The sequence below is a fragment of the Neovison vison genome, chromosome 8 (assembly GCF_020171115.1).
Source record: "Neovison vison isolate M4711 chromosome 8, ASM_NN_V1, whole genome shotgun sequence".
Classification (NCBI taxonomy): Eukaryota; Metazoa; Chordata; class Mammalia; order Carnivora; family Mustelidae; genus Neogale; species Neogale vison.
Window position 1 is genome coordinate 83,300,711 of NC_058098.1, and position 22,483 is coordinate 83,323,193.

The 22,483-nt window shown below is 39.9% G+C and overlaps 1 protein-coding gene and 1 pseudogene across 1 annotated transcript; both read left to right on the forward strand.

The window, feature by feature from the left end:
• Positions 1–8,089: 8,089 nt before the first annotated feature.
• LOC122915435 lies at positions 8,090–8,372 on the forward strand (annotated as a pseudogene).
• A 746-nt stretch (positions 8,373–9,118) lies between these two features.
• On the forward strand, positions 9,119–13,528 carry C8H2orf74 (chromosome 8 C2orf74 homolog). Its single transcript, XM_044262225.1, has 4 exons — positions 9,119–9,168; positions 11,806–11,928; positions 12,025–12,235; positions 13,258–13,528. Exons 1-4 carry the CDS (start codon positions 9,119–9,121, stop codon positions 13,429–13,431), a joined length of 558 nt encoding a protein of 185 aa, XP_044118160.1. The 3' UTR covers positions 13,432–13,528.
• Positions 13,529–22,483: the final 8,955 nt, after the last annotated feature.

The following is a 22,483-nucleotide window of genomic DNA, read 5'->3' on the forward strand; positions in this document are numbered from 1 at the left end:
GAGAGGACAGAGTTATAAGGTGAAAGGTCTTGAGTGCAGTTCTCACTTAGTTCCTCTCTGCAAAACAGGGATTAAAACTAGATTAACTGGGATTGGTTGGGTTGAAATGCAAATAAGAGACTGAAACTTATTAAACTGGACTGTCTCCTTTCTAATTGAAGAATTTGGCAGACCCAGTTCCCGTGGTCCAGGTTGAAGGCCATAACTGCTGACTTGAAAAGTTCAAAAAGTTCAGTTTCCGGGGCACCTGGGTGGCTCAGTGGGTTAAGCCTCTGCCTTCGGCTTGGGTCATGATCCCGGGGGCCTCGGATCGAGCCCTGTGTCAGGCTCTCTGCTCAGCAGGGAGCTTGCTTCCTCCTCCCTCTCTCTCTGCCTGCCTCTCTGCCTACTTGTGATCTCTATCTGTCAAATAAAATAAATAAAATCTTTCAAAAAAAAAAAAAGTCTACTAGAACCAATATGTGTTTTTGCCCAATACTGACTAAAATCTTACAGAGGGGAAAATATCTCTCTGAGTATTTGCTTATCAGTAATGTGCCATGAATATTTTTACTTAGAACTTAAAAAGGTAACAGAAAAATTAAAAGTGATTTGTCAAGTTAAATAAGTTCCTAATAAATTAGATTGCTAAATGGAAGAGTTACGATTCTGGGATTTCTTTTAATTCAAATATAGAGTATTACCTAAAGACTCTTGTGATCAAGAAAGACTTGATATCTACAAGAAAAACTGCTTTAGAAAATTGTTTAGAATCAGAAAAAATTGATTTTATGAGAAATTGTGCATATTTATAAAACGTGTTTCTTAAAATTAAAGTCACATCACCAATGGATGTTTTCTTTCCCAATTTTTTTTTCCTTCCCAAAACCAAGAGAGCCAACAATAGGATTTACAGATGATTAGGATTCCATTTTACAAGTTAATAAGACAAATTATTAAAAAAATCAAAGTAGGTTTTTTTTTAAAGATTTTATTTATTTATTTGACAGACAGAGATCTCAAGTAGACAGAGAGGCAGGCGGGGGTGGGGGTGGGGGAGGAAGCAGGCTCCCTGCTGAGCAGAGAGCCCAATGCAGGGCTCGATTGCAGGACCCTGGGATCATGACCTGAGCGGAAGGCAGAGGCTTTAACCCACTGAGCCACCCAGGTGCCCCCCAAAATCACAGTGTTTTTAACAGTTTTCTAAATCTAAAGCAGAACATTGCTTTTGCCTTAACTGAGCTAATAGAAGACTGAAACTAAGAAATTAAAGATACTAAAAAAAGGGAATAAATAGAAGTTAAAAGCAATAGATCAAAATTAAGATATTTGGAGCCCAAAAACAGTGAAACAAAGTCGATGAGATTTGTTTTTAAAGATTTTATTTATTTATTTGACAGAGAGAGGTATAGCAAGGGAGGGAACACAAGCAGGGGGAGTGGGAGAAGGAGAAGTAGGCTCCCTAACTGAGCAGGGATCCTGATGCAGGGCTTGATCCCAAGACCCTGGGATCACCACCTGTGCCAAAGGCAGACAATTAATGATAGAGCACCCAGGCTCCTAAAGTGGATGAGATTTAAAATAAAAGATAGAAACAGGAGCCAATAAACTTCTGAAAATAAAAGTGAAGGTCAATATTTTAATATGAGAGTTTAATTCATATATTTATATATAAATATGACCATCAGTGCTATTTATAAAAGCACTAAGTTGTCCAACAATAAGAAAATAATTGTAATGTTTCTATAAACTCGAAAAATGTGTAGGTATTTAAAAAAATCATCTTTTGGGGGCGCCTGGGTGGCCCAGTCGGTTAAGTGTCTGCCTTCAGCTCAGGCCATGATCTCAGGATCCTGGTATAGAGTCCCACACTGGGCTTCTTGCTAAGCTGGGAGCCTGCTTCTCCCTCTGCCCCTCCCCTCTCGTGCTTTCTCTGTCTTTCAGTCACACTTTCTCTCAAATAAATGAATAAAATCTTAGAAAAAAAATCCACCACATCCAGTGTTTTAAAAAAATAAATCATCTTTTGATGATTACTGAAAGACACTGGGGAAAATGTTTATAATAAAAATGGTAAGTTTAATAAAGTATAGTGATTTAATTTTTTCTTTTTTTTAAGATTTATTTGTTTTGAGAGAGAGTGAATGGGGGTGGAGGGATGGACAACAGTAAAGGGAGGGAGGGAATCTCAAGTAGACACCCCGCTGAGCATGGAGACCCCACCTCCAACCCTGAGACCCTGAGAATATGACGTGAGCCAAAACCAAGAATTGGTTGCTTAACTGAGTCACTCAGGCACCCCACGATTCTATTTTTTTAAAAAGTTATAAAAATATATACATGTTTCTTCACATGAATGAAATAATGAAACCTGCTACAACATTGATGAGGCAAAATTATGCTAAGTTGGAAGAAATCAGATAAAAAGATTGTATGATTCCATTTATATGAAATGTTGAGAGTAAGCAAATCAATAAAAACAGAAAATAGATTAGGGGTGTCTGCCTGGCTCAGTCAGTAGAGCATGCAGCTCTTAAGCTCAGAGTTGTAAATTCAAGCCCTGTATTGGGTGTGGAGATCATTTAAAAATAAAATCTTAAAAAACAATAGATAAGTGGTTGCCAGGGACTGGGGAGAGAGTACTACTAATGGGTAAGGGGGGGCGCCTGGGTGGCTCAGTGGGTTAAGCCGCTGCCTTCGGCTCAGGTCATGATCTCAGGGTCCTGGGATCGAGTCCCGCATCGGGCTCTCTGCTCAGCAGGGAGCCTGCTTCCCCCTCTCTCTCTGCCTGCCTCTCTGCCTGCTTGTGATCTCTCTCTGTCAAATAAATAAATAAAATCTTTAAAAAAAAAAAAAAAAAAAGAACCTGATCCTTGTATGGGCCTGTTTAAGCTTTTAAAAAAAAAAAATAATGGGTAAGGGGTTTCCTTGGGCAGTGATAAAAATGTTCTAAAATTATGTTGAGAGGGTAGTACAACCATCAGTATATATAATATAAAATATCAGTATATTTCAACAGTTTTCATTTCTAGATGTTAGAATTATATAAGATTTTACTTTCCTTCTTTTTTAATTTTCCAGATTTTCTGCAAAGAAAACACATATTATTTAAAACAAATCAAGGAACACCTGGGTGGCTCAGCTGGTTAAGCATCTGCCTTCGCCTTAGGTCATGATCCCAGTGTCCTGGGCTCAAGCCCCTCCTGGGCTCCTTGCTCAGCGGGAAGTCTGCTTTCCCTCTCCCTTTGCTGCTCCCTCTCCTTGTGTACATGCTCTCTCTCTTAAATAAATAAAATCTTAGAAAAAAAAATAAAACAAATAGAGTTGTCCAAACAGGATGCCTGGGTGGCTCAGTGGGTTGAGCCGCTGCCTTCGGCTCAGGTCATGATCTCAGGGTCCTGGGATCGAGTCCCGCATCGGGCTCTCTGCTCAGCAGGGAGCCTGCTTCCTCCTCTCTCTCTGCCTGCCTCTCTGCCTACTTGTGATTGCTCTCTGCCAAATAAATAAATAAAATATTAAAAAAAAAAGAGTTGTCCAAACAGCGCTAATCAAAGTGTGATCTGTGAATAGGTATTTGTCCTTAAATAAAGGACATAAACCTTGTAATGTGCAAAAGCCTTCACCTGTACAACCCTGGGGAACACTGCTTCTCTGAGGTAGGCTGGAATGACCTCTCATCTCTTCCTTGGGTTGGAATCATAAGGTCAAAGTCTCCCAGGAATAGATGGACCAGGTCAGCTTTAACACATTGCCTGGACATCTCAGAGAGGTATGGAATCAGAGACTAATCTGCTTTTCATAGTCCTTGGAATTTTTAAAAAAGATTTTATTTATTTGACAAAGAGCACACATAGGGGGAGTAACAGGCGGAGGGAGAAGGAGAAGCAGGTTCCCCTCTGAGCAGAGAGCCCGCCGTGGGGCTTGATCCCAGACACTCAAGTGACTGAGCCACCCACGTGCCCACATAGTCCTTGGAATTTAATCCTACTAACAAAACATAGCATGGTATCGATAAGGCAGGAGATGCTCAAATACATGTCCAAAACGTTCTCCTCTGCCTGCAGTCCAGGTATGCCCTTCACAAGCAAGAAGATTGAATGGGACCACTGGAATGATGATTCAGGGGTGACTACCCCTCAACTTGGAGTCTTTCAGCCTCATGAAGCTAATAGCAGAGCGCATGTGCCCCGGGATGGGTGTGCACACAGGTGTTACAGCTATGGTAGTTGAAGCCAAGAATGTATTTACTCCATTTGGGGTGGTTATAATATAATATTAATAGTACAGTGCTTCTGACACTTACTCAAAGATGTTTCAACTCTAGGTGAATATATATTAGCCATAACATTTTGCTAAATCTTTTGTAGTGAATTTGAGACTCCTCTGCTGAACTGTGGCATTTGGGGCTTGGTGCCCATTTCCTTTGTGAGAGAAGTGCTCTCCTGGTAGCATCACCCCTGCCAAGGGCCGTGTTTCCTGTTGTAGAGCTCAGTGTTACTTGTTATAGGAGAAACAACTGGGTGATGAATGGATTGCCCAAAAGCCTTATCAAGCTGCAGTGACTTTGTGAGGTTTTATTTTTTAAAAAATTTATTTATTTGAGAGACAGAGTGGGAGGAGGGGCAGAGGGAGAGGGAGAGAGAGTCCCAAGCAGACTCCCTGCTGAGTGCAGACACAGGGCTCCATCTCACAACCCTGAGATCATGACCTGAACCCAAACCAGGAGTTGTAAAATTAGCTGACTGAGCCACCCTGGCGCCCTAACTTTGTAAGGTTTTAAATAGCTTCTGCATGAAAAGGCTAACTGTAGATCATAAATAATGAAGGCTTTTCAGCAGAATAGTCTTCTCTTAGTGGAAATTATATGTACTAAAATAGTAGCTATTTATCTTGGTGTTTAATATCATTTTTTCCCTTCCTTCCTCTAGTAAAAATTGACAGGTCTTAGCCATTGTTATGGAAGAAAAACTATTTCAATCCAGGAGCTCTGTGCAATACCACAGCTTCACACTGACAAGTGCCAGTATTTTCCCCATGGCCTTCTAAAATCTAAAATAAGACCTCCATGCCACTCTACCAGCTATGGTAGGGAAAGCAGCTACACTCATATGGTGAAAGGAAAAAACGCCTTCATTTCATTTTACTTGTCATTGGTGGCTAGAGGGAGCCTATTTAATGTCCAACAAGATCAGGACTTGGTGGACAGGAGCAATGTCTCTTATGTGAAGAATTGAGGAATCTCATTTTAGAAATCGAGGGCTCAGAAAGGGAGGCGGTATGATGTTGGTTACAGAGTGTGTTGGTCAGCAGTCGTGGATTGCAGGAGACATAAACCTCACTCAAACCAACTTAAGCCAGAAAGGAAAGGCATCAGTTCATACAACTTACTGCTTCCAGTCCACAGTGAAAAAAATCAAGATTTCAAGCACAGTTAGATTGAGGAGAGTCATTTGTAATTTGTCTCTCTATCTCTCAACCCAGCTCTTTTCTTTGCTGGTAGTTTCTGCAAGTATCTTAACATTGAGTTAAGATACTTAACTTATTGACTGAGCTGATTAGATCATATGTTGACTCCTGGGAACTGTGGACTGTTCTGACTGTCCAGGTTTGGGTCCTGTGTGCTCCCCTGGTTCTCGCATTCAGGCAGCTGTGACATGTGAGTCCTCTGAATGTCCTTGTCTCGATCCTCCAATTCAGGAATCATCACCAGATTGCATGCATCGAGGCTATAGGGAGGTGGTTGGGGATTCACTTGTCCTCTGTGCCCATCTGGACCACAGTTGCCGTAGCCCCTGCCACCAGGAGTGCCCACCCTTTGGCTACTACCCCAAAGGGGCCTGAGAGCAGGAGTAGGGGACAGGGCAGAACTGCTCGTCTAGGGAGGAGTTGCTATCTAACCTCCATGTGGCAGATGTGAGGAGTACTAGGAAAGTCCTCCTCTTTCCAAAGGGAACTCCCCATCTGCTGGCTGATGCCTGCAATCGCACCCTGTCTTGCTTTTGCTTTTAGCTCTTGTTAAGATACAGATATCCTTGAGAGTGGAAAAACTTCAAGTTTCTGTCAGGCATTCTTGGTTCGAAGGGTTAGAAAGCAGGTTTTGATAGCAGGAGGGATAATGTTTAGGGTTCTGGGAGCCTGAGGTCAAGGAATAAATGGGACGAGAGGTGGGAGATGACAGAGAATGTGGGAGGCCCCACCACTTGCCTGCTGGCCTGTGGCTGAAGCTGGGCAGGGCATGGGATTGGGATGCAGGGAGGTGACATGGTGTGTCACTGGGCTGAAATGACAGTTTAGGGAAAGCAAGAAGGAAGGAAGCCTAGTGGCTGGTGATGGCCTCGAAGAGGTGTCCAGGAGTGGGGAGGTGGGGGGGAGGGAGAGGGCGGGGTCAGGCTGGGGCATTCACCGTGGGGAAACAAACTGCAAGAGGATGGAGAGAAACAAGACTTCTGTGTACTGGTGGTATTCGTTTTCCAGTGCCTGTCACACACCGGGCCTCTACAGAAGGGTTCCCTTTCCTCTGTTCCACAGGTAATTGTTTTAATTATGATAAAATATATACGATACAAAATTAACCATTTTCACCCTTTTTAACTGTGCCGTCCTGTGACTTAAGTGCATTTACATTGTGGTGCAGCCATCACCAGCATCCATCTCCAGAATTTTCCATCTTCCCAAACTGAAACTGTACCCATTAAACAATAACTCACCGTTTCCCGCCTCCCCCTAGCACCTCATAATCATGATTCTACTTTCTGTGTCTCTGAGTTTGACTATTGCAGATACTTGCTAGAAGGGAATCATCAATATGTTTCCTTCGCTTAGCATCATGCCTTCCAGGTTCATCTGTGTGTAACATGTATCAGAGTTTCATTCTTTTTTTTTTTTTAAAGATTTAATTTATTTATTTGACAGAGAGAGATTACAAGTAGGCAGAGAGGCAGGTAGAGAGAGAAGGAGGAGGAAGCAGGCTCCCTGCTGAGCAGAGAGCCCGATGCGGGACTCGATCCCAGGACCCCGAGATCATGACCTGAGCCGAAGGCAGCGGCTTAACCCACTGAGCCACCCAGGCGCCCCAAGAATTTCATTCCTTTTTAAAGCTGAATAATATATCCCAATTTGGGTTGTTTCTACCTTTTGGCTCTCATGAATAGTGCTACTATGAACATGGGTGTATAAACATCTGTTCCAGTTCCTGCTTCACTTCTCTTGTGTATATACCCAGAACTGAAATTAGTAGATCATATGGAACTCAATATTTAATTTTTTAAAATATTTTAAATTTAAATTCAGTCAATTGGCATATAATATTTATTTGTTTAAGGGGTGCAGGTCTATGATTTATCAGTCTTATATAATAACCCAGTGCTCATTACAACACATAACCTCCCCAATGTCCATTACCCAGTTACCTCATCCCCCTATCCTTCTCCCCTCCAGGAATCCTCAGTTTGTTTCCTAAGATTAAGAGTCTCTAATGGGCACCTGGGTGGCCCAGTGGGTTAAAGAGTCTCTTATAATTTGTCTCCCGCTTTGGTTTCATCTTGTTTCATTTTTTCCTCTCCTCTTCCCCTATGATTCTCTGCCTTGTTTCTTAAATTCCACATATCAGTGAAATTATATGATAATTGTCTTTGTCTGATTGACTTATTTCACTTAGCATAACACTCTCTAGTTCCATCCACATCATTGCAAATGCCAAGATTTCATTTTTGATGGCTAAGTAATATTCTTTTGTGTGTACGTGTGTGTACGACATATCTTCTTTATCCATTCATCTGCTGATGGGCATCTGGGCTCTTTCCATAGTTTTTTGCTGCTATAAACATTGGGTTGCTGGTGCCCCTTCAGATCACCACATTTGCATCTTTGGGGTAAATACCCACTAGTGCAATTGCTGGGTCATAGGGAAGCTCTGTTTTCAGTTTTCTGAGGAACCTCCATACTCTTTTCCAGACTGGCTGCACCATTTTACATTCTCACCAACGATACACAAGGATTCCAATTTCTCCACATTCTAACACTTTTCTTTTTTCTTTTTCTTTTTTTCCCCCCTATATAATGGCATGCTTTTTTGCTACATCCTGCTATGTGTGGCTGATCGTTTCTCACCATGTCTTCTCACAAGACTTTCAGAATCAAGTGATTCCTAGCCAAGAAACAAACAGAATTGTCCCATTCCCCAGTGGACTCGGGTGAAAACTGGTGATAAAATCAGGTACAGCTCCAAGAGGAGATACTGGAGGAGAACCCAGTTGGGTCTAGAAGGTGTCACACATCATGAGATGACACACCTAGTTGGCACCACATGCTACGTGCAGATCATATGTTCTATCCTGTCACTCTGTAAACATCCTTCCTACGGGACCAATAGACATGTTTTGTCAGGGAAATGATTTTTCTGTTACTATGCCTTTGTACCAGTAGGTTGGTTCATTAATAAATGTGAAACCTTTCAACTCTAAAAAATATATAAATAAATAAATAAGAAAATAATGGCTTTATTAATGGGTATGAAGTGGTTACCTCATTGTAGTTTTGATTTGCTCCTTAATGGTTAGTGATGATGAGCATCTTTTTATGTGCTTATTATCCATTTGCATATCTTCTTTGGAAAAATGTCTGTGCATTCCCCATTTTTTAATTGGGTTGTTTTTTGTTGTTGAATTGTAAGAGTTCTTTATTTATTCTGGATATTAATCCATTATCAGATATGTGATTTGCAAATACTTTCTCACAACTGAGTATGATGTAAGCTGTGGGGTTTCTTTATATGGCCTTTATTATGTCGGGGTAGTTTCCTTCTATTCCTAGTTTATTTGGTGTTTTTCATCATGAAAAGGATATTATGTCAAATGCCTTTCCTGAATCAGTTGAGATGATCATGTATTTTTCTCTTCATTCTGTTAATGTGGCATATTACACTGATTTTTGTATGTTGAGCCATCCTTGCATTTGTGGAATAAATTCCACTTTGTTATGGTATATAATCCTTTTAATATGCTGCTAAATTCAGTTTGCTAGTACTTTGTTGAGGATTTTTGCCTCAGTATTCATAAGGGAGATCAGTCTTTTAGGTTTCTTTTTCATGTAGTGTCTTTGGCTTTGGTATCAGCGTAATGCTGACCTCATAAAATGAGTTATGAAGTGTTCCCTTTTCTTCAGCTGTTTGGAAGAGTTTGAAGAAGATTGGTTAGTTCTTCTGTAAACGTTCAATAAATTCCTCAGTGAAACCATCTGGTCTTTTTGTTTGGAAGTTTTTGGACTTTCTTTTGTTTGGAGGTTTTCATTATTGATTTTATCTCCTCCTTATAATTCTAGTCAGATTTCCTGTATCTTCATAATTCTGTCTTGATAGGTTTTGTGTTTCTAGAAATTTTTCCATTTCATCTGAATTACTCAATTTGTCAGCATACTACTGTTCATAGTACTTAGGATATTTTTAATTTCCATAGAATTGGTTGTAATTTCCCACCATGTATAATTTTTGAACACACACCTGCATGCCAAGTATACTTTGTTAGGCTCTGGAACCCGTCTTTGAATATCATGGCATCACAGACATACAGTCTGGGGCACTTAAAATGTGATTTAAGGACCAAAGTTGGATAACCTTCCACTTTTCTGAAATAAATAAATAAATAAATAAATTCTCTCTCTCTCTCTCTCTCTCTCTATATATATATATATGTTTTTTAAGATATTGATTTAAGATATTTTATTTAAGAATTTAAGATATTTAAGAAATTTTCTTTAGGAATTCAAGAAATTCTTTGAAGAATTTAAGGAATTAAAATTTTAAGTTATTGATTCCCAAGTCACATTCAGTAAAGGAAAGCCCTTATGATAGTCTTGTCAGTCCTTCCTTGTTCCTAAATCTCTCTGGTCTCAAACCATATCTGATAAATAGCCTTGGAGATAGGACCAAATAAGCGGTGCCCTCCAGTCCAGCACTACTCCTGGCAGATATTTAAATTCAGGGTGGGGATGGGGCTCCTTTTCCCTTTCTTTTTGGTATAATATCCACATAGTAGATGACACAAGGGACACTCATCTTAAGGACACAGTTTAATGGGCTTCTACATATGTCTAGACCTGTGTAACCAGCAGTAGATCTAAAACATTCCCATCTCCCAGAAAAATCCTTTATGTGTACATGAGATGTTGGGAAGATTTGGACTCTTAAAATCTCAGTCTGGCAGCAGTGTAGAGTAAGGAGAGTGAGATGGACTCTGAGTCCTCATCTGGGCGCCTTGCTGAAGGAGGCATCTGTGAAATCTCACTCTGCTAGGAGTGGCTCAGATGTTCATATGTTCTAAAAAATCAGGCATGGCCTGAGCCCTCCAGCAAGCTCCAGGTGTGCTATCACACATGCCACACACATACACATCACACCTGCGACACACACCATCCATTCAACATTTATGGGATTTGCAGATCCTGAGTTGGTGGAGTATCCAAAGATTAAAAAAGCCACAGTCCTTGCCCTTTTGAAGGAGAGCCAGTGTTACTACAGCCCAGAGACACCTAGAACTCTTTTTCCAATTTTTTAGATGTGATTGAAAGCAGCTGTCCTATCCTTTTGTACCTTTCTTTGCTTCTCAGAAAATCCTAGCTCTTCCCTCCCTCTTCTTGTCATATGCATCACTCACTCACCTGAAATTAGGTTGGGGGTGGGGTCGTTTTGACCTTGATCATCTTGCTCTGTTCTTGCTTCTTCAGCCATGGCTCCTAGAACTGCCAGTTTGCTTATTTGTCCAGGAAGTGGGTCCTGTGATGTGGTATTAGAAGGATATGGGCTATTTAATTTAGAGAGCATCCATTAGCAGGTAAGTTGATTATTATAGAGAGAGATTTTATGAGAAGGAAGTGGGACTGATTGTTCATTGTCTTTGAAAGAAGCAGTAAAGAAATGCTTGGGTTAAGAAAGGAAAGCTGGTGTTTGGAGAACAGGAAGAAAATCCTTGTCCAAAGAGTGCCAGGATGGTGCCACATGGCCTCCACACCAGCCTTCTGAAAGGAGAGGACAGTGAGATAGCAGCCCAGAGGAGAGTTTCTTAGTTCTCCTCCTCCAGCTGACGGGCAGGGTTGTGCTGACACTGTGGTCCTTCTAACCAAACCATTCCATGATTCTATGATGTCACTGAAGAGAGAAGAATGGGGAACTGGGTTTGGGTCCAGCTGCTCCAATTCCTCTCCTCTGGATTCTGATAGTTTTTGGGGTGAGGGGAGGTGAGCTGAGTGATCACTCGTGTCCCAGCTCAGTCTCCCCTCTAACCACCTCAGCCCCCACCACATTTATGGAGAGAAATTAGCCAGTGTGAGTCAACTTCATCGAAACAAACAGCATCTTTTATGAAGCTGATAAAAGAACAACAGTGAAAATAGCCTTTTATTCTTCTGTTTCTAGAAAACTTAAAGAACAAGAGAACTACATTCAAACTAAGCTGGAAAAGAATATATGTGCCATCTGTGATTGTGAGAGTGGACGAGTCTTCTAGCTAACCCTATGAGCTTTGAAACCACAGCAATCACTTTCTTCATCCTCCTTCTAATTTGCTTCATTTGCATCCTCCTTTTATTGGTGGTTTTTTTATATAAATGGTATAAATCCATGCTGATAAATTGGGATCAGATTTCAAGTCACACTAACAAATATATCTAGAAATAATATAAATCAACTTAAAATAGAAAACATAATGCTATAGCTATTTACTTTTTCCAGTTCAGAATTTTAGAAATTCTAATTTCCTGTTTAAAAATGAAATTCCATGCCAAGTAAATCAAGACCATTCTTCTCTTTCTGAATTTTTTGCTTATTTGTTTCAGTTCCCAAACCAAGAGCGATGAAGATACAGAAAAAAGTCCTTGTACAAATGCTAATGGAGGTGAAGATTGTTTAGCCACTAATGCAGCTACTGCAGAGACAGACAATTCAGGAGACCAAGAAAAGTAAGTCTGTACCATAGAATGTGATAGAAAGCCATCTTGGGGTATGATAATGGTGACTAACATGCATAAATTTTAAAAATCCTGCTGATTACCCAGGCCTGTCCTAACACAAATCATGGACTTGAACGGACCCACGAGGCCTGGCATTCTTGTCCAGAGACGGAGTAAAGAAGAGGTGGTCACACCCTTAGAAAACAAAGAGAACGTAGTAGAGAAAGAGGAGGACAAAACAGAGGAGAAAGAAGAGCCTAAGAACGCTGAAGGAAATGGTGAAGAGGTGATGGCCTTATCTCCCCCCAAGGACAAGGTCAGAATTTGTTTGATTGAAAAGGTGGTAAATTATTTGGCTAGGTACAGTGAGATGGTCTTGCCTGAAACTTAAGTCTGTACCTGGAAGGAGCACAATATCTGTAGTCGTCTAAACCATTCTTCTTAGTTCCATCAATCCATGTTATTAAACCAGTCATGTACACCAGATCCAGACACTTGCTCATTCCTCACACTTATATTTGTGGTATTCTTAATAATTCCCCTTCATTTTGCTTTTCTCAGAATCCTAGGATCTTAGAGCTGGCTGAATCCTTGGAGATCATCTAGAGATGCAGCCCTCTCATGTTACAAATGAGAAAACGAGATGACTTGTTCAAGGTCATTCCTCCACCGCAGCCAAGCTCAGGACCAGAGCTCATGCCCCTGTTCTGGTTCCAGGCTGTTCAACAGCACACAAACAGGCTTTCTTGAGCTCCCTGTCAGGACTCTCTGACAGGAACAGTTCACATCTTCCCTCAACACAAGGCCCATGCCCAAAGGCATGATGATGGCTTGGGGGACTCTTCTAACCACAGAGATATGAAAATTAGATCATGATGGATTATCACTGCTTTCCTGTATCATTTAGAAATACTTCTGTTTCTCAACTAGCAATTTTTTTATGCTTTATTTATTTTTATTTTCTTAAATTTTTATTCATAGCACTCACAATAACACATACCCTCCTCACTAACAATGCTTCTGTATTTAATTTAAAATATAAACTAAGTTAAAAATATAACATTTTTTAAAGATTTTATTTATTTATTTGAGAGAGAGAGAGAGACAGTAAGAGAGAGCATGAGCGAGGAGAAGGTCAGAGAGCGAAGCAGACTCCCCATGGAGCTGGGAGCCTGATGTGGGACTCGATCCCAGGACTCCAGGATCACGCCCTGAGCCAAAGGCAGTCGTCCAACCAACTGAGCCACCCAGGCGTCCCAAAAATATAACATTTTTTAAAGCAGGACTTCTTTCCTTCATAAATTGATCTTTTGTACTGTTTGTTCCATTCTCTTGCAGGACGAAGATTTGCCAAAACCACCCATACCTCTCAGTACAAGTCCCTCAGGTGTGGAAAACCCCAAAAGACCTTTAAAAGGAGTGACATTTTCTAGGGAGGTAATTGTTGTGGACCTTGGGAAGGAATACCCGACACCTCGAAGCTATACTCGAGAACATAAAGAAAGAAAATGAGCTCAAAAAAGGCTGAGAGTGAAAGAAATGTAAGCTTAGACTACCAGTGAAATAACTGGGGGTACAAGATCATGTTGAAACAGCAAAATACGGGGAATTAAGCATATACAAATAGTATTTTACCTTTGTGCAGAAAGAAGTGGGCTATATGCAAAGTTCTGTAAGTAAAATACCCAGAGCTTGAATATAGTGTTTTTAAAATTCAAATCTGAGTTCAAGAAATTGTTTGTATTAAGTGTCCTTAAAACACTGTCTACTCAAACACTGTTCTAACATGTGAATAAAGTTATTTGTGTTTGCGCAGATGTCTGTTAGGTAAATCATACTTAAGGGGAACTTTGGAGAAAACACCTGTTTCTTTTAATTTATGGTTTTTAAAATTTAAATTCAATTAATTAACATATAATGTTTTATTAGTTTCAGAGATAGAGGTCAGGGATTCATTAGTTGCGTATAATACCCTGCGCTCATTACATCATGTCCATCACCTGGTTATCCCATTCTCCCACCCAACCTCCTCCAGCAATTCTGCTTGTTTCCTATGAAAAAGGGTCTCTTACGGTTTGTCTGCCTCTCTGATTTTGTCCTGTTTTATTTTTCCTCCCTTCCCTATCATCCTCTGTTTTGTTTCTTAAATTCCACATGTGAGTGAAATCATATGATAATTGCCTTTCTCTGACTGACTTATTTCACTTAGCATAATACCCTCTAGTTCCATCAATGTCATTGCAAATGGCAATATTTCATTTTTGATGGCTGCATAGTATTCCTGTGTGTGTGTGTGTGTCTGTGTGTGTGTGTGTGTACACATTGTGGACATTGCTGTTATAAACATTGGGATGCACATGCCCCTTTGGATCACTACTTTTATATCCTTGGGGTAAACACCTAATAGTGCAATTGCTGGGTTGTAGGGTTGTTCTATTTTCAACTTTTTGAGGAATCTCCATATTGTTTTCCAGAGTGGCTGTACCACTTGCAGTCCTACCAACCGCATAAGAGGGTTCCCCTTTCTCTGCATCCTCGCCAACATCTGCCACTTCCTGAATAGTTAATTTTAGCCATTCTGACTGGTGTGAGGTAGTATCTCACTGTGGTTTTGTATTTCCCTGATGCCTAGTGATGTTAAGCATTTTGTCATGCTTCTGTTAGCCATTTGTATGTCTATTTCTATTGGAGAAATGTCTGTTCATGTCTTCTGCCCATTTCTTGGGATTATTCTTTGGGTGCTGACTTTGATAAGTTCTTTATAGATTTTGGATACTAGCCCTTTATCTGATAAGACATTTACAAATATCTTCTCCCATTCTCTCAGTTGTCATTTGGTTTTGTCCATGGTTTCCTTTGCTGTGCAAAAGTTTTTTTATCTTGATGAAATCCTAGTAGTTCATTTTTGTCTTTGTTTCCCTTGTGTTGGAGACATGTCTCACAAGAAGTTGCTGCAGCCAAGATCAAAGAGACCTGTGTTCTCCTTAAGATTTTGATGGATGCCTATCTCACATTGAGGTCTTTCATCCATTTTGAGTCTATTTTTGTGTATGGGGTAAGAAAATGGTCCAGTTTCATTCTTCTGCATGTGGCTATCCAATTTTCTCTACACCATTTGTTGAAGAGACTGTCTTTTTTCCATTGGATATTCTATCCTGCTTTGTTGAAGTAGAGTTGAGGGCCCATTTTTGGGTTCTTTACTCTGTTCCATTCATCTATGTGTCTGTTTCTGTGATAAGGATTGTAGTGAATGTGTAAATTACTCTAGGCAGTATAGAGTAATTTACTCTTTTAACAATATTCATTCCTCCAATCCATGAACATGGAATGTTTTGCCATTTCTTTGTGTCTTCCTCACTTTCTTTCATGAGTCTCTATAGTTTTCAGAGTACAGATCTTTACCTCTTTGATTAGGTTTATTCCTAGGTGTCTTACGGTTTTGGATATAGTTGTAAATAGAATCAACTCCTTAATTTCTCTTTCTTCTGTGTCATTGTTAGTGTATAGAAATGCAACTGATTTCTGTGCACTGATTTTATATCCTGCCATGTTGCTGACTTCCTGTATGAGTTCTAGCAATTTTGGGGTGGATTCTTTGGGTTTTCCACATAGAGTATCATGTCATCTGCAAAAAGTGAGAGTTTGACTACTGCTTTGCCTATTCAGATTCCCATTATTTCTTTTTGTTGTCTGATTGATGAGGCTAAGACTTCTGGTACTATGTAGAACAACAGTGGTGAAAGTGAGCATCCCTGTCGTGTTCCTGATCTTAGGGAAGAAGCTCTCAGTTTTTCCTCATTGAGACTGATATTTGTCATGGCCTTTTCATACATGGCTTTTATGATACTGAGGTATGTTCCCTTTATCTCTACATTGTGGTGTGTTTTAAGAAAGAATGTTTTGTTAAATGGTTTTTCTGCATCTATTGATAGGATTATATGGTTCTTATCCTTTATCAATATGGTATCACACTGATTGATTTGTGGATGTTGAGCCACCCTTGCAGCCCAGGAATAAATCCCAAATGGTCGTGGTGAATAATCCTTTTAATATACTGTTGGATCCTATTGGCTAGTATCTTGTTGAGAATTTTGGCATCCATGTTCATTAGCGATATTGGTCTGTAATTCTCCTTTTTAAGTGGGGTCTTTGGGATCAAGGAAATGCTGGCTTCATAGAATGATTTCGGAAGTTTTCCTTCCATTTTAATTTTTGGAACAGTTTCAGAATAGGTATTTATTTATTCTTCTTTGGTAGAATCCCCCTAGGAAGCCATCTGGCCCTGGACTATTGTTTGTTGGAAGGTTTTTGATTAATGATTCAATTTATTTGCTGGTTATTGGTATGTTCAGATTTTCTATTTCTTCTTGCTTCAGTTTTGGTAGTTTATATGCGAGAGCCCGATGCAGGACTCCATCACAGGACCCTGAGATCATGACCTGAGCCGAAGGCAACGGCTTAACCCACTGAGCCACCCAGGCGCCCCATAGGAATTTCCATTTGTATCTAATTTGTTGGCATATAATTGCTCATAATATTCTCCTATAATTATATTTCTTTGGTGTTGGTTGTGGTCTCTCCTCTTTCAATGATTTTTTAATTTGAATCTTTTTTCTTATTCATAAGTCTGGCTATGAGTTAACCTATCTTGTTAGTTCTTTCAAAGAACCAGCTCCTAATTTTATTGATTTGATCCCCTGGGTTTCTTTTATTTCTGTATCATTGATTTCTGGCCTGATCTTTATTATTTCTCTTATCCTGCTGTATTTAGGCTTTATTTGCTGTTCTTTTTCTAGCTCCTTTAAGTGTAGGGTTAGGTTGTGTATTTGAGACTTTTCTTGCTTCTTGAGGAAGGCCTGTATTGCTCTCTGTTTTCTTCTTAGGACTGCCTTTGCTGCATCCCAAAGGTTTTGAACTGTCATGTGTTTATTTTCATTTGCTTTCATGTGTGTTTTAAAATTCTTCTTTAATTTCCTTGTTGACTAATTTATACTTTAGTAGGATTTTTTTAACCTGCATATATTTGTGGTTTTTCCAAATTTTTTCAGTAGACTTCAAGTTTTATAGCATTGTGGTCTGAAAGTATGTGTGGTATGATCACAATATTTTTGTACCGCTTGAGTCCTTATTTGTAAATTAGTATGTAATTTATTCTGGAGAATGTTCTATGTGCACTTGAAAAGAATGTGTATTCTGTTGCTTTAGGATGAAATGCTCTAAATATATCTGTTAAGTCCATCTGGTGCAGTGTGTCATTCAAAGCCCTTATTTCCTTGTTGATCTTCTGCTTAGATGATCTGTCCATTGCTGTGAATGGGATGTTATTATTATCAATGAGTTTTTTTAAGTTTGTTATTTTTTTAATTTTTTTTTAAGATTTTATTTTATTTATTTATCAGAGAGAGAGGGAGAGAGAGCGAGCACAGGCAGACAGAGAGGCAGGCAGAGGCAGAGGGAGAAGCAGGCTCCCTGCCGAGCAAGGAGCCCTATGTGGGACTCGATCCCAGGACGCTGGGATCATGACCTGAGCCGAAGGCAGCTGCTTAACCAACTGAGCCACCCAGGCGTCCCTCTTTAAGTTTGTTATTAACTGATTTATATATTTGACTGCTCAAATATATTTATGTTAGGGCATAAATATTTATAAATGTTAGATTTCTTGTTGGATAGACCCCCTTATTATGATATACTGTCCTTCTTCATCTCTTGTTACATTCTTTGGTTTAAAATCTAGCTTGTCTGATATAAGGGTGGCTAGTCCAGCTTTCTTTTGATGTCCATTAGCTTAATAAAAATGGTTTTCCACCCCCTCACTTTTCATTCTGGAGGGGTTTGGGGTTTAAAATGAGTCTCTTGTATGCAACATATTGATGGGTCTTATTTTTTTTAAAATCCATTCTGATACCCTGTCTTTTGATTGGAGCATTTAGTCCATTTACATTCAGAGTAATTATTGAAAGATATGAATTTAGTACCACTGAGTTACCTGTAAAGTTGCTGTTCCTGTAGATTGTCTCTGTGCCTCTCTGTTTTTTTTTTTACTTTTGGTCTGTCTTTATGCTCAAAGGGTCATCTTTAAAATTTCTTACAGGGCTGGTTTAGCATTCATGAATTCCTTCAGTTTTTGTTTGTCTTAGAAACAATCTCTTCTTTTCAGAATGAAAGCCTTGCAGGATAAAGTATTTCTGGCTATATATTTTTCCTGTTTAGCATGTTGAATATATCATGCCAGTCCTTCCTGGCCTGCCAGATCTCTCTGGACAGATCTGCTGCCAGCCTTTTGTGTCTACCTTTACAGGTTAAGGACGTCTTGTCCCAAGCTGCTTTCAGGATTTTCTCTTTCTCTTTGTAATTTTCAAGTTTCACTATAATACGCCATGGCAGCGACCTATTTTCAGTGATTTTTGTGGGGAGGTTCTCAGTGTCTCTTGGACTTGAAAACCTATTTTCTTCTCCAGATTAGAGAAGTTCTCAGCTATAATTTGTTCAAATAAACCTCCTGCCCTTTTTTCCTGCTCTTCATTTGGGACTCCTACTTGTATGGGTATTATTTTGTTTTATGGAATTACTGAGTTCCCTAAGTCTACCTTCATGATCTAATATTTTTCTTTCCCTCTTCTTTTAAGCTTTACTATTTTCCAAATTTCTCTTCTATGTCACTGCTTCACTCTTCTGCTTCATTCATCCTCATTTTTATGGCCTCCACTTGGGACTGCATCTCAGTTATAGCATTTTTAATTTTGCCTGATTAGATTTTAGTTCTTTTATCTTGTAAGGGGATCTCTAATGTCTTCTATGCTTTTTTCAAGCCAGCTAGTATCTTTATAATTGTTGTTTTAAATTCTAGTTCAGACTTCTTACTTATATACAAATTGATTAAATCCTGGCTGTGAGTACTCCCTCCTGTTCTTCCCTTTGGGGTGAATTTCTCTGTCTTGACATTTTGTCCAGAAAAGAAAAAGAAAACAACAGTAAAACAAAACAAAACTAGATCATAAGTGTGTTTTGGTCTGCTTGTTAAAATAAACTAGATCCCAAAATAAGAAAGAAAGAAAGATAAATATATATATGTATACAAATAAAATAAAATACAATGAAATAATTTTTTAAATTTAAAATTTAAAAAAATATAAACTTATATAAAAATAAAAGTTAAGGGGCACCTGGGTGGCTCAGTGGGTTTAAAGCCTCTGCCTTTGGCTCAGGTCACGATCCCAGAGTCCTGGGATCGGCTCCCTCATCACATCGGGCTCTCTGCTCTGCAGGGAGCCTACTTCCCTTCCTCTCTCTCTGCCTGCCTTTCTGCCTATTTGTAATCTCCATCTGTCAAATAAAATTTTAAAAATCTTAAAAAAATAAAAATTAAAAGTTAAAAATTTTTTAAAAAGAATTGAAAAAAATAACCAACCAACCAAGAAAACAAACAATAAAAGACTAAAGAATGAAAGTACACAGGAGACTAGATACTATTTCCCTCCCCACCCCGAAGCTGAAGATTTGCAGCCCCCTATGATCAGTAAACTTGGTGAGAGAAGTTGTTTGGTCTTCTGGGGGAGGGGTCTGCTGTGCTTTTTTCTTTTTTCAGTGTTCCAAAATTCATTGTTTGTGTACCACATCCAGTGCTCCATGCAATACATGCCCTCTTTAATACCCACCAGCAGCCTCACCCCACGCCCACCGCCCTCAGTTTGTCAGAGTCCACAGTCTCTCAGGGTTTGTCTCCCCCTCTGATTTCCACCAGCTCACTTCTCTCCATCTCCCAATGCCTTCCGTGTTATTCCTTATGCTCCACAAGTAAGTGAAACCATATGATAATCGAGTCTCTCTGCTTGACTTATTTCACTCAGCATAATCTCTTCCAGTCCCATCCATGTTGCTACAAAAGTTGGGTATTCATCCTTTCTGATGGAGACGTAATACTCCACTGTATATATGGACCATATCTTCTTTATCCATTCGTCTGTTGAAGGGCATCTTGGTTCTTTCCACAATTTTGGCGACTTTGGCCATTGCTGCTATGTACATTGGGGTACAAGTGGCCCTTCTTTTCACTACATCTGTATCTTTGGGGTAAATACCCAGTAGTGCAATTGCAGGGTCATAAGGTAGCTCTATTTTTAATTTCTTAAGGAATCTCCACACTGTTTTCCAAAGTGGATGCACCAACTTGTATTCCCACCAACAGCCTAAGAGGGTTTTCCTTTCTCCACGTGCTCTCCAACACACATTGTTTACTGTCTTGTTGATTTTGGCCACTCTAACGGGTGTAAGGTGGTATCTGATTTCTTTAGGTGGATTTGCTGTAGTTACAATGAGCCTCCAGGGCACAGGGAGGCAGGGCTTGGTGTAAGCAGCTCTAGACTCCACCAGATGGCACTAATGTGCTTCCTGAACTCTTGCAGCACAGACGCACAGGGTGAATATGGTATACACCCCCCAACTCCTAGGCAGGAGCTGAAACTTTGCGCCCCTCACTCTTCAGGGAGCTCTCACAGAAGAGCAATCAATCACTCTTCTCTCCCCATTTTCCGTTAGAACACTGTTCACCCTGCCATGTCTAAGCATTTTTACCTCAGACAGATGACCAAGTTTCAGAACTCCAAATTTTAGGGACTCCCATGGTGCAGACACACCCTGTTCCTCCCTGGGAGGGTCTCCCCACACTTCTGCCTTTTGCTGGCTCCCTCCAAGTAAAGCAGTCACATGACCATGCAGCAGTTCGCAGTTATGGCAACACAGCAGAAAACCTAGATACCTAGACTGGCTGTTTACAGCTGGCTTCCCTGTTCCTGAGCCTGGGAACCGTGCCACACTTAGCTACCACCTATTCTTTTTGTGACCCTGGGGATCCTCAGGCCACACTGTCAGTCCTGGGTTGCTGTCCTGCTTCACCTCCTGAACACCTTTAAGCCAGGCATGTTCCCCACTGTAGCAGACTTCTTTTTTTTTTTAAGATTTTATTTATTTGACAAACAGAGATCACAAGTAGGCAGAGGCAGACACAGAGAGATGGAGGAAGCAGGCTCCCCGCTGAGCAGAGAACTGATGCAGGGCTCTATCCCAGCCCACTGAGCCACCTAGGCGCCTCTGGAGCAAACTTCTAACAGTTTGATTTTGCACTCCACTGCTTGTAATACTTTGCAGTAGCTTCCTTAAGCAGGCTCCCTCCCCGCTGCCTTATCCTCAGGTATTTCACACTGGATTTTAGAATGATTTGATAACTATGTAGTTATATTTGAGGGATGAGACAAACTTGGGGTTCCCCTACTCCTCCACCATCCTAACTCCTTCTGCCCATTTTTAGATAGGATTATTTGGGTTTTTTGGTGTTGAGTTGTGTAAGTTCTTTATATATTTAGGTATTAACCTTTTATCAGGTATATCATTTGCAAATATCTTCTCTCATTCAGTAGATTGCCTTTTTGTTTTGTTGATGGTTTCATTCACTGTGCTAAGGGCTTTTATTTTGGTGTAGTCCTAATAGTTTATTTTTGCTTTTGCTTCTCTTGCCCAAGAAGACATATTTAGAAAAATGTTTCTACAGACAATGTCAAGAAATTATTACCTACATTTTCTTCTGTGGGTTTTATGGTTTCAAGTCACACATTTAGGTTTTTAATCTATTTTGAGGTTGTGTGTGTGTGCATGCATGTGCACACGCACATGTTTGTGTTTGTGTGTTTGTGTGTGGTGTAAGACAGCAGTCCAGTTTCATTCTTTTGCATGTAGCTGTGCTGTTTTCCCAGAGCAATTTTTTGAAAAGACTGTTTTTTCCCCCCACTATATAAAGAATTCCCTAATTCTTTAAGCCTGAGTAATATTCTATTTGTATGAATATACCACATTTTGTATATCTGTTCGTCCATTGATGGACACTTGGGTTGCTTCTTTTTTCTTGTGAATAAAGGGGGTATGAATGTTTAAAATTTTAATCTAAGAAATTTGAGACGTATGGGTATGGATAATGATTTATTGCTATGTATGTGGTGTTATGGTTTCATTGCCCCTATCTGCATTTGTATTTACTTTGTTGCAAGCTGATGAGAAAAGATTAGAGGAGGAATTAATATGTAAATAATGCATCTATGTCAAGTGAAGACTAATTTCCTGGTGACTCACTGTACTAACCATGATTTTGTAAATGTCCCATTAGAAGAAAATGGTGGGGAAATTGGCTGTTCCTGCCCATGATAGTACAGGCACCTGGAACTTCCAGTAGGCCAATGGTACCACAACTATGGGGTAAGAAGCAGAGCAGTCAAAGAACAGCATCTGGCACTAAATTTCAATTTGCATTTTATTGGTTTTGTGCTTTTGTATTTGATGTGTAAATTTGTTTGGGTTTTACAGTTGAATAAGAGCTCCAAGGATAAAAAGTTGATATCCAGCTTTATGTTTCCACATTATAAAAGGAGGATGGAGGCATGAGATGTGTCCTCCAGGATTAGGTTATTGAAGAGTAACAACCAGAAGATAAATGGAGGTGGCTGAAGTGACAACCTGGATTTGAAGGATGAGGATCTGGAATTGGGAGGTGGCAGCACATAAGGAGACTGTGAAAGAG

Bases quoted from the DNA above. Each gene is read 5' to 3' on its own strand.
- C8H2orf74 (XM_044262225.1), top strand. From the start codon at position 9,119: ATGAAGTGTTCCCTTTTCTTCAGCTGTTTGGAAGAGTTTGAAGAAGAT. The intron at 9,169-11,805 runs GTTAGTTCTTCT...TATTTGTTTCAG, and splicing joins GAAGAGTTTGAAGAAGATTG to TTCCCAAACCAAGAGCGATG. The intron at 11,929-12,024 runs GTAAGTCTGTAC...CTGATTACCCAG, and splicing joins AATTCAGGAGACCAAGAAAA to GCCTGTCCTAACACAAATCA.